Genomic DNA, 18,939 nt, shown 5'->3' on the forward strand with positions numbered 1-18,939 from the left:
ATTAGCCACTGAAATCCAAAACGCCCAAAAAGCAAAGGTGACCTACATGGCCCGGCTTTTAACTATTTTTAGCTGGACAGACAAAAACCAACTTATTATCACCGTCGTCGCTATCCGCACCTGCTCAGCTCACCCGTCTCAATTTTTTATGTATTATACACAGATAATATTGTATGTATAAAAGATATATGTACATGTATGAAAATACAGAGATATATTACGCGTATATGTAGGAAATTAATGTGGTGCTTGCATGTGGGAGATATTTTTTCTTTTTTATGTTGGTGGTGTGAGAGAATTATTAGTGACCCTAATTTGAAGGCGCCAGCTCTATAGAAAAAGAGAGAGAGAGAGAGAGAAGGGAAGCGAAAAATGCTAAAAGATTCCTCAGCTGAAAAGGAAAAAGAAAAATAACTGAGTCCCTTCATTAAAAATTATAATTTGAGGGAGTGTGAGATTGACAGGCAGATCCCACCGAAATAAATTTAATAAATTCACCACGCCTCCCCATCTTCATAAAAACCCACAGAATTCACCCATCTTTCTTGATATATATTTTTATTTTTTTTGCAGCTGGTAATTGGCAGGGAGTTGTGGGCTTAGCTAGTTGGGAAAAAGAGTGGTGATCTTGTACATGATGCTTGGTGTTTCAGGCCTCATGGGCAGCTCTGGGGACGGAGCTGCTGCTGGTGCGGCGGCGGAGACCCACGAGAGCGGCGGTGGCAGTGGTGGGAGCAGTGAGGTTGGAGGGTCCAGCTCGATAATTCCGGGGAGCGGTGTGGAAGAAAGTGAGAGAAGTGGGGGCGGTGGAAACCGATGGCCGAGGCAGGAAACGTTGGCTTTACTGAAGATTCGTTCTGATATGGATGTTGCGTTTAGGGACTCAAATCTCAAGGGTCCATTATGGGAAGAAGTTTCCAGGTAAGATTGAATGAAGTTTTCATTTATGGTATTTCTGTGTGTACAGAGACAGATGCACACGTACACAATTACACGCACTGCTAGGTGTAGCAGACTTCGACTCACTGCACAACCGATCACATACAGATTCAAGATTTCTTGAATTTTCTGTTCAAAAGTATCTGTGGATCAAAAATTTCATTGAATTATTGCTTTTTGATTAAAAGGGTTTTGTCTTTCACTTCATTTCACAAGAAATCAGCAGCTTTCGTGGAATTTATATTCCGGGTTTTCGCCTTTCAGTTTTGGTTTATTTTTGGCACTTTGTTGCTAATTATGGCCAAAAAAGAGTCCGATGTTTATCAATTCTTTTCTTCAACCTGAATTCATCTCTCTCTTCTTCTTCAACGTTTTTAGCTTTTCGTCTTCAATTTTATATCCCCGAATACGATTTGCTAACGGGAGAAATAATGTTTCCACAAAAAGAGAGAGAAGTTCTGGGACCAACATATGTTTTTGGGACCATCGGAAAATTGTCTGTTTGAACAATATTTCCCCACCCCTTTGAATTGTTTGCTTGTTTTATGGCCTAGTTAGAGCTGTTTGAATCAGTGCAGTTAATTCCATATGTTTATTTTATGTGTTTCATCTCCATCGATCCGGGTTCAATTTGCTTTATTTCAAGATGTAATGAGAAGAACACAAGTGGAGTTGTTTTTATTTCTCCAACTGTTGTTGTCAGGAAAATGGCGGAGCTTGGATTTCAACGAAGCGCCAAGAAGTGCAAAGAGAAATTTGAGAATGTGTACAAGTACCATAAAAGAACAAAAGATGGCCGATCATCAAAACCCGACGGCAAGACTTATCGATTTTTTGATCAATTAGAGGCTCTTGAAAATACCCCTCCGAATGCCTTCACGCCTCCGCCACCGCGCCCTCAGCCTCCCGCCACCATCCCAATGGCGGCGCCAGCAAATGCTGCTAATTTAGCATTGCCATCAAATGTTACTGTTTCATCAACTAGTCCAACCCCTTTGAGAATGTTGCCCCCAAGCACTACACCGCAAACTGGCACCAATCAAGTGAATTCTTCTCCATTCCCACCATTACAGCAGCCTCCGGCAACAGCAGTTCCTCCTCAAAGCCACAACTTTCAACCCTCTTATCATCACATATCGATGAGCCTGCTGTCGAATTCTACTTCTTCTTCCACATCGTCAGATGAGGATATACAAAGGCGAAGAGGTAGAAAGAGAAAATGGAAGGATTACTTCGAAAGGCTGATGAAAGACGTAATTCAGAAGCAGGAGGAGTTGCAAAGGAAGTTCTTGGACACACTGGAGAAACGCGAGCGGGATCGTATGGCTAGAGAGGAGGCCTGGAGAGTGCAAGAAATGGCGAGAATGAACCGAGAGCACGAGCTTTTGGTCCAGGAGAGATCGATGGCTGCGGCCAAAGACGCGGCGGTGATTGCATTCTTGCAGAAGGTAACAGACCAACACAACTTGCAAATCCCAATCAGTAATAATAATGCACCGCCGGGAGCGCCGCCAATGCAGGCACAAGCGCCGCCGCAAAATCCCCAGCCAGCGAGACAATCTCCAACGCCAACACCACCACCTCCTCCACTGCCGCAACAATCCACATTCCCACCGCCACCGGAGCCACCAGCACAACCTGCTTCTGCCCCGTCGGTAGTTACGGTAACCCCAAACAAAATCCTGGACCTTTCAAAAACAGACAACGGTGGCGATAATTTAATGCCGGCGAGCTCTTCACGATGGCCCAAGGCAGAAGTTCAAGCCCTGATCAATCTCCGAACGAGCCTTGATCTCAAGTACCAAGATAATGGACCAAAGGGCCCCCTCTGGGAGGAGATCTCGGCGGCCATGGGCAAGCTCGGCTACAACAGAAGTGCAAAGCGATGCAAAGAGAAATGGGAGAACATCAACAAGTACTTCAAGAAAGTAAAGGAAAGCAACAAGAAGAGACCCGAAGACTCCAAGACATGCCCATATTTCCACCAGCTTGATGCCATTTACAAAGAAAGGGCCAGAAACGATGTCCCCTCATTTAATCCCGGATTCACGATGAAGCCCGAGAACCCAATGGTGCCCATAATGGCCCGGCCCGAGCAGCAATGGCCACTCCCGGAGCAGAATTCTGCAATGCATGATCCAGATCATCACGACAACGAGAGCGGGAACAACGATCACGAGGAGGACGATGATGAGGACGACGAGGACGAAGACGAAGGAGGGGGCTACGAGATAATAACAAACAAGCAGCCATCTTCAGTGACGAACACGGCGGAGTGAATCAAAGAGCTGCAGCTGCAACTGCAACTGCTGTCTAGTGAGAGATGAAGAGAGAGAAATGTGGAGAGGCGGAGATCGATGTTAAAAATGCGGGCAAGTGGGCGAAGAAGACGGAGGTGGGGCAGAATTGCAGAAGGTGTCAGAGGGGAGCGGAGAAGATAAGTGGGTCAGTAAACGGGTGGGCAATCAGATGGGGTTGGGGCGGCGGTGAAAAAGTTTGAAACACAGTTAAATCTTTGAATTATAGGGCAGGTGTTAAGGTAATTACAGGATTTAAATTAATTAGCTTTAATTTACCTAAGTTTTTATTTTTATAATTTATTTATTATTTCGGGAATAAATAAATTGAGGGAAGGGGGCCGGACAGACAGCTTTTCAATCCAAAGAACTAATAAGGGAGATAGTAATTCTACTTTTTTTTTTTCTTTTATTTAAGGTTATTTTTCTTCTTGCATGGAGTTGGAGTGTAACTGTAAAAACTATGGATTTTATGTTTCTTTCTTTTCTTATATTTTCTTTTCTTTTTTGGAATGAGTAAAGAATTGTTTAATGTTTGTCGACAATTAATTAAATTTATGGTTAATTTTCCTACATTAATTAATTGTCCGGTTTTTCAGGTACATGTTAAACTTGTGGGATTAACAAACTATATGTCTAAACCGGATGAAAACCCTAATTTTGAATAACTAGATTTGTGTACTAAATGCGGATTGCAAATCCAATTCTATCCTCTACTTTATTTAATCTACATATGCTGCGTATATAAAAATGATATTTTATTTAAAAAAAATTATATTCGTAACGTGTATATATTGAGTAAAGTAGAAGATGGAATAAAAAAAAAATCCAATTTAATACTAAATGGACTTGACAAGAAAAAAACCAAGATGGATCCTTAATTGGTTCTTGGATTTTGCTCTTACACATATATACAATTATTGTCATCAAGAGAAAACAGTATTCAACTAATCAAATTCCTTCTTAGGTCAAATAAGGTAATTAATTAATGGAGCCTCAAATCTTTTATTCTTTCAGCTTAGAAATTTGCATGTCTAATTACATTAATGTTCTTTTAATTTCGCACAAGAACATTAATTAATGGATTAGGGTTTAACGTTTATCTATTTACACAAAATTTTAACCCTAATCCGTGACTTTGAACAAAAAAAACTTAAGATGGGATATTTTTTATGTCAAATTTTATTGTATTTTTTTTAGTTCATTCAACATATACACCTCATGTATACAAAATAACATGATCTGTACGTAGGTTTCTATATATTAATTGAAATAGACGAAGATTCAACAATATTTGAAGTAAAAGATTCAACTGGAAAAAATAAAATAAAATAGGTTCATTAATTTTAATTGTACATGAAAAAATGAATAATCACAATTAAATTTTAACTTACATAAATTTAATCCCTAATCACTAAAATAAAATTTCTTTAAGTTGAAAATTTCCTTGGTCGTCTTCTTTGTCTTTCTTGCTCTTATTATCATCCTTCACACATATAATGAGACATGGTGCCAATGGTGGGTGTAGGAAAGGTTGACTTTTGATGATAGGATTTGAGTAAGGACTGATCAACAATGAGTGGAAAAGGTCAAATTTATATTTAGATGCGATTTAAGTAATCAGAATATTATTTTTGAATTAATTGCATGTCTAAAAAGTGATTAACATGCCAATATATATATGATCTTGCACATCAAACCCTAATTACATTACAATAAGAAAAATCAAATTAATTAGCATGTAATCATTTGAGTACTACTTCAATTAATTTTAATTCAAGATTAAAGCTTTATTAAGTTTGTAAAGTCCTTTCTAATTACAAGCTTAAATATTGGGATTGAGACGTTATGGCAAGTGCAATAAATATAACAATGTCGTACGTACAATGTTTTCCCACGTGAAGTGTCTGAAAGATGTAGTTGCTTGGATCGATCCATCCCTTCAAGTTAAATAATTATTGCTAATCATGTCCAAAACATACATTATACTGTCGAAATCGAAAATAGTGACTGAAATCAGTGTAAAGTATTCATGATCGATGTCTTAGTTTAAGGTGGAAATACTGATAAAATCATATCATTATCCCTTATAACAAAATCAGTGTAAAGTTGGAATGTTATCTAATTAGGTAAACAGTAGTAATCAAATTCTTAATTTTTGTTGCAGAATAACTTATAACAATGATATTTTTATATTGATAAATTTTAGGTAGAATTATAATATCTATCATGTTATTGATATTATTATTTATTAATATTTCTGGCAAAAATGTTGACTGAATTATATGTATATGTAATTATTACATTGTTGAAGGGGAAAGGGAACATATATAATTATGGTGGTGGGAGAGAAGGGCTTTGTAGGCAAATCACACAAGAGATATTTCATATTTGTTTGACAAGAATTATATATATATATATATATATATATATATATTTGAAAATTAGATGAAAAGATACATCAATATCAAAATTATCCTTTCCCTTTTTGGATAATAATTATAAAGAAAAGGCCATAGTTTTTTCTTCAAGAAAATCATATATAATTTTAGGGTTTTCGGATATATGTCGTGCACTTAGTCGATATCATTTCACTTTATGAATGCCAAAATTATTTTTGTCAATTTGTTCACATGTGGACCCAATAATTGAGTGGTGAAGATCGTAGGTAAAAATAAAATAATTTCAATATATATGTTGGGGTAAACGGAAAATATCATAGAGTACATAAGCATACGACATTAATGAAAGATGTCCTGTTACTATCACATTCCCTCCTAACTTATAAAACAAAAAATTAAATAAAAATCATAAATTACATATACAAAAGTAAAATAAATAAACAAATTAATGTTTCAATTATACTTTTTCTGTTGATTTCTGTTATTTACTGAATATGAAACGCAGAGGGCATTAAAATAGGAGCAATAAGTGAAGTACATAACTGAATGTGTCTGCTTTTCTTAGAGCAGACTATTCAGATATGTATAACGGTTTACAGTCGTAGATATTGCTATTGGTATTGGTATTGGAATGTGTACCTCCCATCTATCCTCAACTTATTGTCTATTACATTTATTGGTATGTTTGATCTTTTGTTTTATTAAAATTTACATAATTATAAATATTTCATCATTTTTTAATAAATTATAAATATCTTCTTAATTTTAATGTTTGTCTAACAATAAGTCCATTCTGTTAGTTTTTATTTAATGCCTGTGGTGAATGAGCCAAAATACTTGTTTGAATTATGAATTGCTATTTTATATATTCTTTTTGAAAATTTTAATAGAATAATATATTTTATGGGTTATTTATTTTATCTACAAAAAAGTCAGTAAGGGTAAAGTAGTAATTTCGCATGATCGTCCAGGGGCTATATATATTTTCATTTGAGTAGGGTTTGAATTTTTCACTAATGAGGGAGTATTCGTAATTATGCCAAATTATAGATAGAGACTTGTATCACTCATTTGTTTTTAGAAAAAAATGTAATATTAAGCTATGATTGGATGGAATGATTTGAATTTGAGAAAAAATATATTTGAAGAAAGTATTACAAATGACTACATATTAAACGGCTTTGAAATCCATCGCCATGTTATGAAATATAGTTCAAAATAAAATTAAAGGACTTGAGAAATTCTTGGTAGTATTAAATCATCCAAATAAATTTGAAATTCATCAGTTCAAATACAATATTATTTGTTGAACCTATTGCATTGCTTTTAGTTTTAGGGCTATTATTGGCGAATCAAAATGAACTTGTATAACGGGACATGGAGGGAGCAAATCAACTCGGCTAGGCCCATTCAATCAAAGTATCCAGGCCCCAATTCGGTACCAATTATCTTGGACGGACCAGAAATTTAGCACCAGCACGCAATTTGGAGGGTAATTAAATATGCAGATAATATTATAAAATCTGCTGGGATGTTATTTTATCATAAATAGCGGTATGTGACACCATGATACCTGTTTTTTTGTTGTGTCTGTAATACTTTTAAGTTGGTTTTTGTTTGTATTTTTCTTGAAATGAGATGTGTTCGGTTTATAACATTATGTTCTTATTATATATATTTTAAAGTATGAAAGATCATTTATTGTATGTACTAGAAACAACGTTGCTACACAACTAACAATAAAAAAAAATATTAAAAATAATAGGACCGGGCCGGGGTACCTAACGAACGCTGTAGATCCATGATCTTGCCGATAGGTCCGACTTTAATAACCGTGCCCAATTGATTGTGGATCGGGCCGCTGAAACCGAAGTTGGGTACTATTTAGACGATTTTAGCCCTAAAAAATGTGTTTATTCCGCCACGCCCTTGAAGGCGTTTATGACTTATGTGGCATAAAACCTTATTTCGATCATTGTTTGAATTAAAGAAATACCCACAAATGTTTCCACTACATACTCAAAATTCCTCGCTCTATATTTGATTAAACCAAAAAAAAAAAAAAAGTAACACCTATTTTTTTAAAATATAAGAATTTATATATTCTTAAAAATGTAAAGATATAAAATAATGGGATAATTACACCCCTCTCCTGAAGTTTATTATAATTCCACGTAGAACCCCTATAGATTAAAAAATTATATCTAGCACCCCTGAAATTTGCTTCAGTCTAACAAATAAGTTCCTCCTTTGGCCAAAATTAACCGAAAAGGTATATTTTCACCGTTATAAAGGTAGTTTAGTCGGAAAAAAATTTTATTGACCTGCAATAAAATAATAATAAGTTAATCGATGAAAAATAACAATTTTCATTCAGTGTTTTTTTTGTTAATATCAACAAATTTAGTGAATTTTATCTAATGGATGATTTATTTGTTAGACGGAAGCAAACCTTAGAGGTGCTAGATATAATTTCAAAAGTCATAAGGGGTGTATGTGTAATTACTCAAAATTTCAGGAGAGGAGAGTGTAATTATCTTTAAAATATTTAATAAAATAAATTGTTATATTTAGATAAAAGAAAACAAAAAATCAGAAATAACACCTAATTTTTTTGAAATATAATTAATATATTTATATAAAAAAATTAATGAAAAATAAATTGTTATATAATCAGACTAATTAACACCAGTACATTAATGCATAGCCAGTCTGTCGAACACAATCTTAATTTCAATCATGAGATGCCAGAATTTAATTAACCCTTTCTTGGCCTCCGTAAATCTTGATATTTGCCTCCTAGTGGAGCTCACTTTTACGATTAATCGCTTTCAAGCATCAAATCATGCCCTAACAAGGTGTTATCTGAATGGTAAGGATGAGCTTATGCAACCATATAGTTCGAGTTCTATGGATGAGTTGGTGACTTTATTGATAGTATTTTATTTTTAATTATTTTAAAAATGTTGATTCATTTAAAAAGATTAATATATTAAGTTAGTATTTGAGTTGAATATTTTGATAATAATGTTAAAAAATGCACTATCAAGAAGAAGCCCCTGAAGGTGCAACACTGAAGGGGAAGACCTCCAAGAAGCTAGCATAGGGGCCCGCGGACATGAAGAAATATTGCCCGTAGTAAAGGCCCGTTGGCCCATCAGGGACTACGCACCTCACAAGTTTGGTTGTCAAGTTGGTAGCAAATGGCAGAAGATCATTCATCCATGAGGAAAGGAAGTTAACTATGTTAACTGTAAAGAAATGAGGAGATGTGTGAGAATTACCCTCGTGTCTCAACAACCCTTTTGAAAATTCGAAATCTTATCCCTAAAGAGGTTTATCCATTCAAGATCCCCAATCAGCAGGACTCCTTGGGGATCTTCATCAACTCTTTTCGCATTTAAGGGGGCGTATATATTACAGATCACCGACACGAGTTCTGAGGGGCACATTTTGTCATCCGATAGGAAACTAAGGCTATAAAAACAAGTCTTCATTGCTGTAATTAGTTTTCCCTTGCGCACTCATGTAATGAAGCTTACATGCATTTTGGGCACCTTAGGAAAGCAACACTAGTGCTAGAGTTCAAAATTCAAGGATTTTGATCGAGTAGTATTAAAATAAAAATGATTTTAGGGTGTATGAAATTCAACAACGTACTAATTAGATTTTTGTCGCTATCGAAAAAATATATATATATATATATATTGGCGATAAAAATATTAGATGATACTAAATTAAATTATCACTAATTATATGTATTGATTAACTACTTTTAATATAATAGCAGTTGGTTAGGTATGTCATCTAATGTTGATAATTAAAATTCATAATATAAGTGTTATTGATTAAATTAAAAAAGATACATAAATTCTAATTGACATAAAAATATTCGGTCATTACAATGATTTTTAGGATTTTAATATTGACAATATTTAAGTAAGTATTGTATACTACAAAAAAAAATGTGTATATAATTATTATCATAAATAATTAGTGATACATATATTACGATAATAAATGTTGGAAATGTAGATATACATACCTTAGAATTATGATTTACGGACTATACTGTATTTTAAAATTGAAGATGCAAAAGAATAGAATTAATTTCCATAAACATTTGACTCACAATAAGAGTACGAGGGTTTTATGGTAGGGTAACCTAAAATTTAGTGCTTTATACAATAATGTTTGATGGTTTTGTTGTCAACCCATGTTTCCCACTCTGGTTTCAGACATATTGGGACGTGCAAATATGAGGAAATAGTACGGCCCTCTTTTGCTCTCCCAATCCATTTGTAGTAACGAAAGTTAAATACTCCTGTCCTAATTTCACTATTGCTCATTTTTATTTTTAATAAATGAATGATTCACATAAATAAAAAGGGTGAATATATCATCACCCAATGGGATTTGATGTCATTATACTAACAACTATAGAATGAAAATTACATCTAATATTTTTTACATTTATTTTTATTTAATAAATATAGATCATTCGATTAGTCAAAACTTACTGAATTTGCTAATATATAAAATAATTGAACGAAAATTCATATTTATCTTAATTAATTTATCAGAGGCCAAATATATACTTTTGTTTATTTTTTGTCTTAAAAAATCCTTGTAATAGATAATCCCCTTCAAATAAAATAGTGGGTGAAGATCGACAAAATTTCATCCGCCTTTCATGATGTTCCCACCACAAGGAATATTTTCCCAAAGGGAAAACGTTTCTATATTCAGACAATGAAGCCCACACGCGACACAAGCATAAGAACAGCACATCAGAGCTTGAACGTGGGAAAATTGATCGACGGCTGGTCTCCCGGAACACCTACTTCAATTCCTCACCCAACAATAGAAATGTGATCCGTCTCGATCACGTTTGATCACGATCAACAATCCCGATCTTTCTACGTCATCGATTCGGATCTGTTATCTGGAAATAAAATAAAAAGCTAATCGGGTTCGTCCCGACAACGATACTCCAATACTTAAGTAAGACACTTGGGTCGAAGGAAAAATGCTGCGATCTAAATAAGTGAGTGATGTGTGTGGAATGTGTACCTTCCCTCTCTGTGGACTGGAGTATTTATAGATAATGGAGGTGGTGGCCCACCTTTGGAACATGTGTCACCTTCATGTTTACTCATGCAATGACTAAGCTGTTTCTCTAATGGATACCTGTCCGAGGAGTATTGTGGGTCGGATCCGGGTCCGCTTGGTCCGATTGAGACGTCATCAAGCTACAATATACCACATATGATTCGACGACCTTGGCATGCGACCTTGTAGATGTTCTTTTACACTTACCTATCGTGCGACCAACTGGTAAAGCCTTCTTAATCTTCTCTTTCTTATGAGATTCTCATCAAAATGTTTTCAGCAATAACAAATAATTCCACATGTCCGACGTCGACGAACATGTCTGCCCATCATTGCATATTGTTCTCAGAATTCAGGATAAGTTCCACAACACTTTGCATAGTACGACTTCGACATTACCACTGTTCCTATCCATTTCTCTGTGGTAATAGCGACCTCCAAATGCTACAACTCCTGTTGAGGAATTCAGCACATGTTGTACAGAACTTCAATGTGTAATGCAGCACATAATATAGTGGATTTCATGACAAACTGTATATAATTATGATATGATGAAGTGCACAGTTATGACAACAACAAGCAACGTCTCAATTTATGCATCATTTGTGCGGAACGATCTTTATCTAGGTAATTACTTAACTGTTTTATAGCGTAAGATTAGTGACGAGCCCATGATGTAATAATTTTTATTTGGTTTTAACTAACTAGTGGCAAGAACGGTTAATTATGTTTTTGGAGGCACCATATATCTAACATAAGTTTGAACCAAAGTGAGATAAAAAAGAATTTGAAGAAAGAGAGAGGATAAATCAAATTATATGTGTCTATTGATCTTGAAAACTTTTTATTCAAATCAGATTTTTATAAAATCAAATCAATCTCAAAGCAAATGTAATATACTAGCGATCACTTTCAAACGCAAATATATTTCACTTATCATACAATTAATTTAGATCCAATCAAACTCGGTACGACTTACCATTGGTGCAGAAGTGCATACCGAGTCATCCATGTCTGTCTGACCTAGATATTTATTGTGGACATCCTTAAAAATAGAAAGATTCGTATCAATAATTGGAGGGAATTATGGCAATGAAGTTGTGTCTCTTCAATCAAGGCTTTGTGCAGTGGGTACGACCATATCACTCCTCCTCCTGCACTCAAGAATTAATCACTACTTAATAACTAGTAAATTTAAATTTTAGAAGCTATTTAGGTGATTAATTTATATATATGTTTTTTTTTTAAATATCTTATTAAATGTTTTAGTCACAAGATATTGGTAAAATTTTCAGAAAATGAACTTATACAAATATAGAATCCAAAAATATGAAGTTGGAATCTTATAATTTTTTTTATAAAGCGTTTCTAAGGTTTTTTTTTAAAAAAAGTTTCAACAAGCTCCTTAAATTTTTGATCAGTTTAATTACAAATTCACCATTAATAACATCTTATAAGTTTATTTTATTCAAATATTTTAAATATTTAGTTATAAAATAAAATTGAACATCTTATAAATTTTAAAAGATAAAAACCAACTTATAAAATTTGAAAAATTTGCAATTTACGTCCCACAACTTACACTTTTTACAATTTTGATCTCATTATTTTAAAACTCATCAGATTTAGTCCCATAAGTCACAAAACTTGCAATTTTAGTCCGAACTACAAATTGCATTAAATATTTAACAATGGGAGCACATAATTAATTTGTACATGCTCTGTTAAATAACTGACCATTGCTTTAATGGAAGGAGAACGTGCTCTGTTAAATATTTAACAAAATTTGTAATTGGGACTAAAATTATATATTTTTGTGGCTTATGGGACTAAATTTAATGAGTGTTGAACCAATGAGATTAAAATCATAAAGAGGATAAGTTGTGGGATGTAAATTACAATATTTTCTATAAAATCTTTTGCATAAATTTCCAAACCCACTCATGTTTTTCCAAATACAGAAAGGAGTACAAAATATGAGCCCACATTGACAATACTAAAGTAAACATGACAAAGACTAGCTGAGGAGTGCGATGTATGCATCTTTAGTTTTTCTTTATAAATAGAGGAATGTTTGTGCTCTGTATCCCACACATTGAAAAATCAAAATGGGAAAGGGCAATTGGTTTCTGAGTATTATAGAGAAAAACAAGGGTGTCCTGGTAATGATATTTGTGCAGCTTGTGTACTCAGGCATGGCTCTCTTCTCTAAAGCAGCAATATCTAAAGGAATGAACCCTTATGTCTTTGTTGCTTACCGCCAGGCCTTTGCCACTCTTGCCTTGGCTCCCTTTGCTTTCTTCCTCGACAGGTTACTTCATTTCTATACTTTGATCGAACCTAAATCAATTATATAGGAAGTGTAATACACTTATTGTGTGACTGATAAATAGTTCAGAAAAAAGCGATTAATCACATATACACTTCCTTTGCAATTGGTTTGATTCGGCTAAGAATTTTACCAAATTAATATACTTGTTGTATGCATGTTTCTTGTTTAAGATTATGAAGAAATTAAGGGTTTTTTTTTGTTTGTGTTATTTTTTTTGAAGGAAGAAGTCTGATCTGTTGTCATACAGCCTAATTGGGAAGATTTTCTTGGCTTCTTTGTTTGGGTATGTTTGGCCTGGAATTGAATCCAATGCATGTTTTGATAATGAATCTTCTTTCTTGACATTTTTCACTTTATGTACATTTTTTTGTACGTTTTCAGGATCACATTGAGTTTGAATCTCTACGCGTATGCAATAAACTATGTCTCTGCGACATTTGCTTCTGCCAGCAATAACACGATTCCTGCGCTTACGTTTCTGATCGCTGTTGCATTCAGGTACGTAAGTGCGCCGTGAAAATTAATCTTGAGAAGTTAATTCTATTTAATGTCTACTATTTTCAAGATTAATATTTGTGTTTTCAAATTTTCCAGGATTGAGAGTTTTTCAATAAGGAATTCTCCAGGAATAGTGAAGTTGGTAGGGTCAGTGGTTAGTCTTTCCGGGGCAATGGTATTCGCGTTTGTGAAAGGCCCACGGGTCAATTTCATGAACTGGCATACTGGGACTGATGAGAACCAGCTGAAGACAAATCCTGTCATCAATTTCAGCAGTAAAGAGAAGTGGATACAAGGTTGTCTGCTTATGCTCTCAGCCAACACTGCATGGGCCTCCTGGCTCGTCATTCAGGTTTCATTAACACTTCTAACCTTTTCGAATTCAGGGATTTTTATCCATTATAAAAGTCGATCCAGTGTTGGTTGAAGAATTCGTCGCAAGTCAAAGTTTTGGCAATATAATTTGCAATGACTGTTTCAATAGACATTTGCCACGTATAGAAAAATCAATGCAATTATAACATTACTAGCTATAGTAACAAAAAAAATTTCATTACAAATTTCCATGACAAAACTGCTTTGCCAAGAATTTTGTACAAAGTCCATTGATATGACACATATTTTTTTTCTAGTGCGTGTTTTATTCATTTATTTAATTAATAGTAGATAGGTAGTGAAAATTTTAAGATGCACCAACCTAATTTATTAACATCATCGAATCCGGACTATCATCTTCCAAGAATTATCCAAATACGTAAGTGATTTATGTTGTCTGTTTGTGTAAATTAGGCGCCTCTAGTGAAGCAGTATCGGGCAAAATTTCGTCTGACAATGCTGCAGTGCTTGTTTAGCTGCATACAATCGTCAGTTTGGGCGATGAGCATGAACAGGGACTTATCGTCATGGAAGCTTAACTGGGATTTGAATCTCTTTTCAGTGGCATATTGTGTATGTCCACATCAACTCCCTAATGCTCTATTTTAACTCTATACTACATAACCCTTTTTTTTAATTATTTTCTTTTTCAAATATTATTGTTGGTAGATTTTATATAGTAAATTTTTATTCTGTAAGTATGTGGTGATGGTACTTTTTATTTTATTTGAAATTTATTTGGTAAAAAAGGGCAATAATTTTGAAAAAAACAGTGTCACATTAAAGACATTTGTCGCCCCAAATTGCTAGTTTAGCTAGAAAAAGTCGCGTGCGTTGTCATTTTCTGGTCAAATTGACAATTTTCTGCAACAGATATCTTTAATGTTCCACTTTACTTTAAATTATTTTCATTTATCGCGAAATTACAGAATAGAATAAAAGTACCACTTTATACTTATAGGACAAAAATTATATTTTCTGGATCATACATGATGATGTCTTTCACTAACATAAACATAAAACATGATGTTATGGCGTTGACACGCATATATCATAAATGTCAAAAAGAAAAAATATTTGAGATGACGTAACAGAAAGAGAGAAAATATATAATTATACTGTGAAAAGAATTATATGTACGAGTATCATAATCGATTTATGTTACTGCTGAATAAAAGAAAATAAATAAAAGTTGAGTGCTAATAATTCTTGACATTTTTTTTATTATGTCACGGCCTTTTCTGAATAAAGAATTCAAGCTCTTTTCTTTCACAATTAACCAAAAGATGGAAGTAATTATTGGTAAAGGGTCTTAGCTAATGAGTTTCACTTTCTGATATTGTAGTTGAAGTTGAGTCCATTATGTACATATGTTAGGCTGCTTGAGGACAATGATGTCCGAAAAGAGGTCCACCATCTGCTCTGATGTCCACTAGCAACCAATTACTAACTATGAGTTGCCCAAAGAACAAAAATCTCGAGAAATTACTGTACTTAGTTTTGTTTTTGGTTCGTTTTTAAGATGGATCAAAACACACTCAATTTTTGCCTGTTTCTTTTACACTTTATTTTTGTGGTATTTTGTCTTGGGCTTTGTATAAATATCTATAAAAAAACATAATTTGACAATGAACAGTGATTTTTGTCTCTCAAAACACAACACTTATTTTAAATTATCTTTAAAAACAAGTCCAACACATACTTATTTATTTTTATTTTTCTCTTTCAATTCCGCAAAATGTGCCAGTGTGTTTATTTCTATTTATTAACATGTTAAAATATTAATATTAAATAATTATCATCTTTAATAACTTAAATTTTTAGATGAGATACCTCGTCTAATACTATATCAGCGTCGGACTAAACAATAAGTCATGAATTTCAATCTAATCAGTGTTAATCATAAACGAAATTAAATTAATTAGTGTTGAACTGAAAATATGGTGTCATGGTTCATATATGGCATGGCAGGGGGTGGTCGTGACTGGAATAACATACTGGTTGCAGCTGTGGGCAGTGGAGAGCAAGGGCCCTCTGTTTGTCGCCATTTTCAGTCCATTGACACTGATTTTTACTGCTATTATCTCAGCATTTCTCTGGAAGGAGACGCTGTATTTGGGAAGGTCTGCAATCTGCATCCTATTCTTCCTAACAATCATCACAGACTTACTGTTTCTTGATTTCAACTTATCTAAAGAATCCGATAAATTGCGTCCTAAATTTTAAAACTCGTATATTTTACAACTTATATCAAATTAGATCATATATTAAAATAAAGTTTTGAAGTATTTAAATAAAATAAGATGGAGAATTAAACTTATAAGATGTAATTGATGATAATTATGTAATTAATATGATTGAAACTAAGAAGAATGGGCAGAAAATTGACGAGGGGGGGGCCTTTTTGTGTTTAATCTGGTGCAGTGTTTGTGGAGGCATATTGCTGGTGGGGGGATTGTACTGCGTCCTCTGGGGGAAAAACAAAGAAGCCCAAAAGCAAGCAAATCAAGAGCAGACACAACCACAAAATTTTGCTAAGGAGGAAACCATTGTCTAGCTAGCTTAGCTACCGCATTACGCATTTTTTGCTGATCGATTTACATATATCTTTTCAAGAATCCAAATGGGGTTTCCAAATCTTGATCGTACCATTAGTTCTAATATAAAATCAACCGATTTCGCCTCTTTTTTTCCTTTTTTTTTTTTGGGTTGTTCGTTTTTTATTAATAGGATTAATGGGAATTAGCGGGTGATTGAAATTGTTCGTATATGTGTATAAACGTGCTTTTGTTTACATGTCTTGTTTTGAAACGATGTTTGTAAGAATTTTTATTCTTGGATTACGGATGGATTGAAATTTATAGCAAAATTTAAAATTTAGTGTATTTGTAAAATAGGTGAAGAATTTTAATTGAAAAAAAAAGAATATTTAACTGTTATATATTTTTTTTAAAACCACATCGACAGTTTTCTAAATCAACCAACATGCTAATATTACAACATTCAGTGTGCAATATATTAATATTTCTAAATCAATCAATATATTCAAGATAAGAAAAGATGTCATTTTGAGGAAGTCAAAAAAAGGAAAAAAGTATTTTGATTTACGGAAAAAAAAATAAAACAGATAGAAATATACACACTATTACATTATGTTTGGTTTTATTTTTGGAGTATTTTGTTTTGTGTTTTGGAGATAGATGGAGAAAAATACAGATAAATAAGTTTGTGTTGAAAGATAGAGTGTATATTTGGATTTGTTTTTAGACATAATTTAAAATATTTTAAAATAAATGGTGTATATTTGTTGTTGGAATTTGGGAGACAAAAGTCACTGTTCATCGTCAAATTATATATCTTTTATATATAAATGTGTATATATATAGATATTGTATGTTTAATGTTGTATTTTTTGAGATAAAAATTACTGTTTATTGTCAAATCATATTTTTTTTATATTATATATAGAAAGTTTAAAAATAATAAAACACACAAACAAGGTGTAAAAACAAAGAGGCAAACATTAGGTGTATTTTGTCTTGTCTCGAAAATTATCCGAAAATGAAACCAAACATAACACGGTTTTTGTAACTTCTGATCCAAAAATGCTTTGTTTTTTTTTAAACAATAAAAGTAAAATAAAACTCGAAATCGGAATAATTTTAAAGTCAAAAGTTGAAAATTGTTGGTTGTAAGCTATCACACACACACCGTCAATGTCCAATGTTGGCATGCTTCAATCCCTTCCACGGTTTAATTATAATAATGGTAAAGTACACTGTACAAGACGTGTTTGGTTAAGTTTATAAGCTTTAAAGTATTTTATAAGATGTTAGAGAGTTTATAAGTTTTAATGAAGTGTATGACAATTTTTTTTTAAAAAGCTTATAAGATCTCAAAATAAAATATTTTGAATCTTATAAGTTTTTCTTAAAAAAAAATTAGTTTTCCTAACTTTTTTTATAAGAACTTATAAATTATATAAAATTAATATGTCATAAGATAAAAATATCCCTATTGGTACGATCACCCTGTCACACAGTCTCCTCTCTCTCTCTCTCTCTCACACACACACACACAACAACAACAACAAAAATACATGCCTTTTTCTCTCTCTAGAATTTAATTTTTCGGACATTCAGAAAGGAGAAAATATGAATTATTTAATAATAAATTATTATAATTAAATAAAATAAGATTGATATTGATATTATATTTACTAAAAATATAAATTCAAGACATTATTAATTATATGATTAGAAATCATCATTGCATTAACAAAGAAAATATAAGTATATATCTATATTAATATTCGACTAGCTCGCATGAATGTACATATATATTATTTTTGTTTAAAAGTTTAGGTAATAAATTCGTCATTTTTTTATTTTAAAAAGATTATGTATTAAATTTTTATTTAAAAAAATAAATTAATACATACTATTTATAAAAGCGTTTTAAATATTTTTGAAGCAAAATATCAAGAAATAACAACTTATTTGATTAATGGTATATATGTCCATTTTAGTCATCTTATCAATAAAAAACCTCAATATGCCAAACTTCATAACATCTTATAAGCGTTAACATCCTATTTTATTCAAACACTTTAGAAACTTATTTTTAAAAAAAAAAATTCAATATTTTATAAGCTCTTAAAACATCTTATAGAGTGTTTAGTTAATTTTTTTTTAAATATCTTATAAACTTGTGAAACATTTTATAAGAAATAAAAGCTTAAAAAAATTAACCAAACACCCTCTAAATTCAATTTGAGCTAATTTTTTTAACAAAGATTCCCCCAAGTGTGCACAATTGGGTATTTGCAAATGAGTGGACAGTGGAGCATCGCAGTACAAAGAAAGAGAAGTGATTGATTGGACGTTATTGGAAAATTATGAGTGTATGGTCTTTGATGGAATATGTACCAAACAGGGAGTTACATGCACATCAACAACTCCCGCATTTTTGTAATAGATGCTAC

At 32.7% G+C, this 18,939-nt stretch overlaps 2 protein-coding genes across 2 annotated transcripts; both read left to right on the plus strand.

Annotated features, from left to right (window-relative positions):
- Positions 1-262: 262 nt before the first annotated feature.
- LOC105179594 (trihelix transcription factor DF1) lies at positions 263-3,772 on the plus strand. The gene is made up of 2 exons (XM_011103236.3): positions 263-921; positions 1,643-3,772. The coding sequence occupies exons 1-2, from the start codon at positions 635-637 to the stop codon at positions 3,216-3,218; spliced, it is 1,863 nt and encodes a 620-aa protein (XP_011101538.1). The 5' UTR covers positions 263-634; the 3' UTR covers positions 3,219-3,772.
- Positions 3,773-12,822: 9,050 nt separating this feature from the next.
- Positions 12,823-16,831, plus strand: LOC105179601 (WAT1-related protein At1g43650). Its single transcript, XM_011103248.3, has 7 exons — positions 12,823-13,061; positions 13,303-13,365; positions 13,464-13,580; positions 13,677-13,932; positions 14,370-14,528; positions 15,927-16,078; positions 16,380-16,831. The coding sequence occupies exons 1-7, from the start codon at positions 12,859-12,861 to the stop codon at positions 16,510-16,512; spliced, it is 1,083 nt and encodes a 360-aa protein (XP_011101550.2). The 5' UTR covers positions 12,823-12,858; the 3' UTR covers positions 16,513-16,831.
- Positions 16,832-18,939: the final 2,108 nt, after the last annotated feature.

Source organism: Sesamum indicum, linkage group LG2 (genome assembly GCF_026168435.1).
Source record: "Sesamum indicum cultivar Baizhima isolate 11 linkage group LG2, ASM2616843v1, whole genome shotgun sequence".
NCBI classification, from domain to species: domain Eukaryota; kingdom Viridiplantae; phylum Streptophyta; class Magnoliopsida; order Lamiales; family Pedaliaceae; genus Sesamum; species Sesamum indicum.

What these genes read in the sequence shown, in the direction of transcription:
- LOC105179594 (XM_011103236.3), top strand. Translation starts at nt 635, where the DNA reads ATGATGCTTGGTGTTTCAGGCCTCATGGGCAGCTCTGGGGACGGAGCT. An exon ending in TTATGGGAAGAAGTTTCCAG is followed by an intron (nt 922 to 1,642) that starts GTAAGATTGAAT and finishes TGTTGTTGTCAG; the next exon opens with GAAAATGGCGGAGCTTGGAT.
- LOC105179601 (XM_011103248.3), top strand. Translation starts at nt 12,859, where the DNA reads ATGGGAAAGGGCAATTGGTTTCTGAGTATTATAGAGAAAAACAAGGGT. An exon ending in TTCTTGGCTTCTTTGTTTGG is followed by an intron (nt 13,366 to 13,463) that starts GTATGTTTGGCC and finishes GTACGTTTTCAG; the next exon opens with GATCACATTGAGTTTGAATC. An exon ending in TCTTTTCAGTGGCATATTGT is followed by an intron (nt 14,529 to 15,926) that starts GTATGTCCACAT and finishes ATGGCATGGCAG; the next exon opens with GGGGTGGTCGTGACTGGAAT.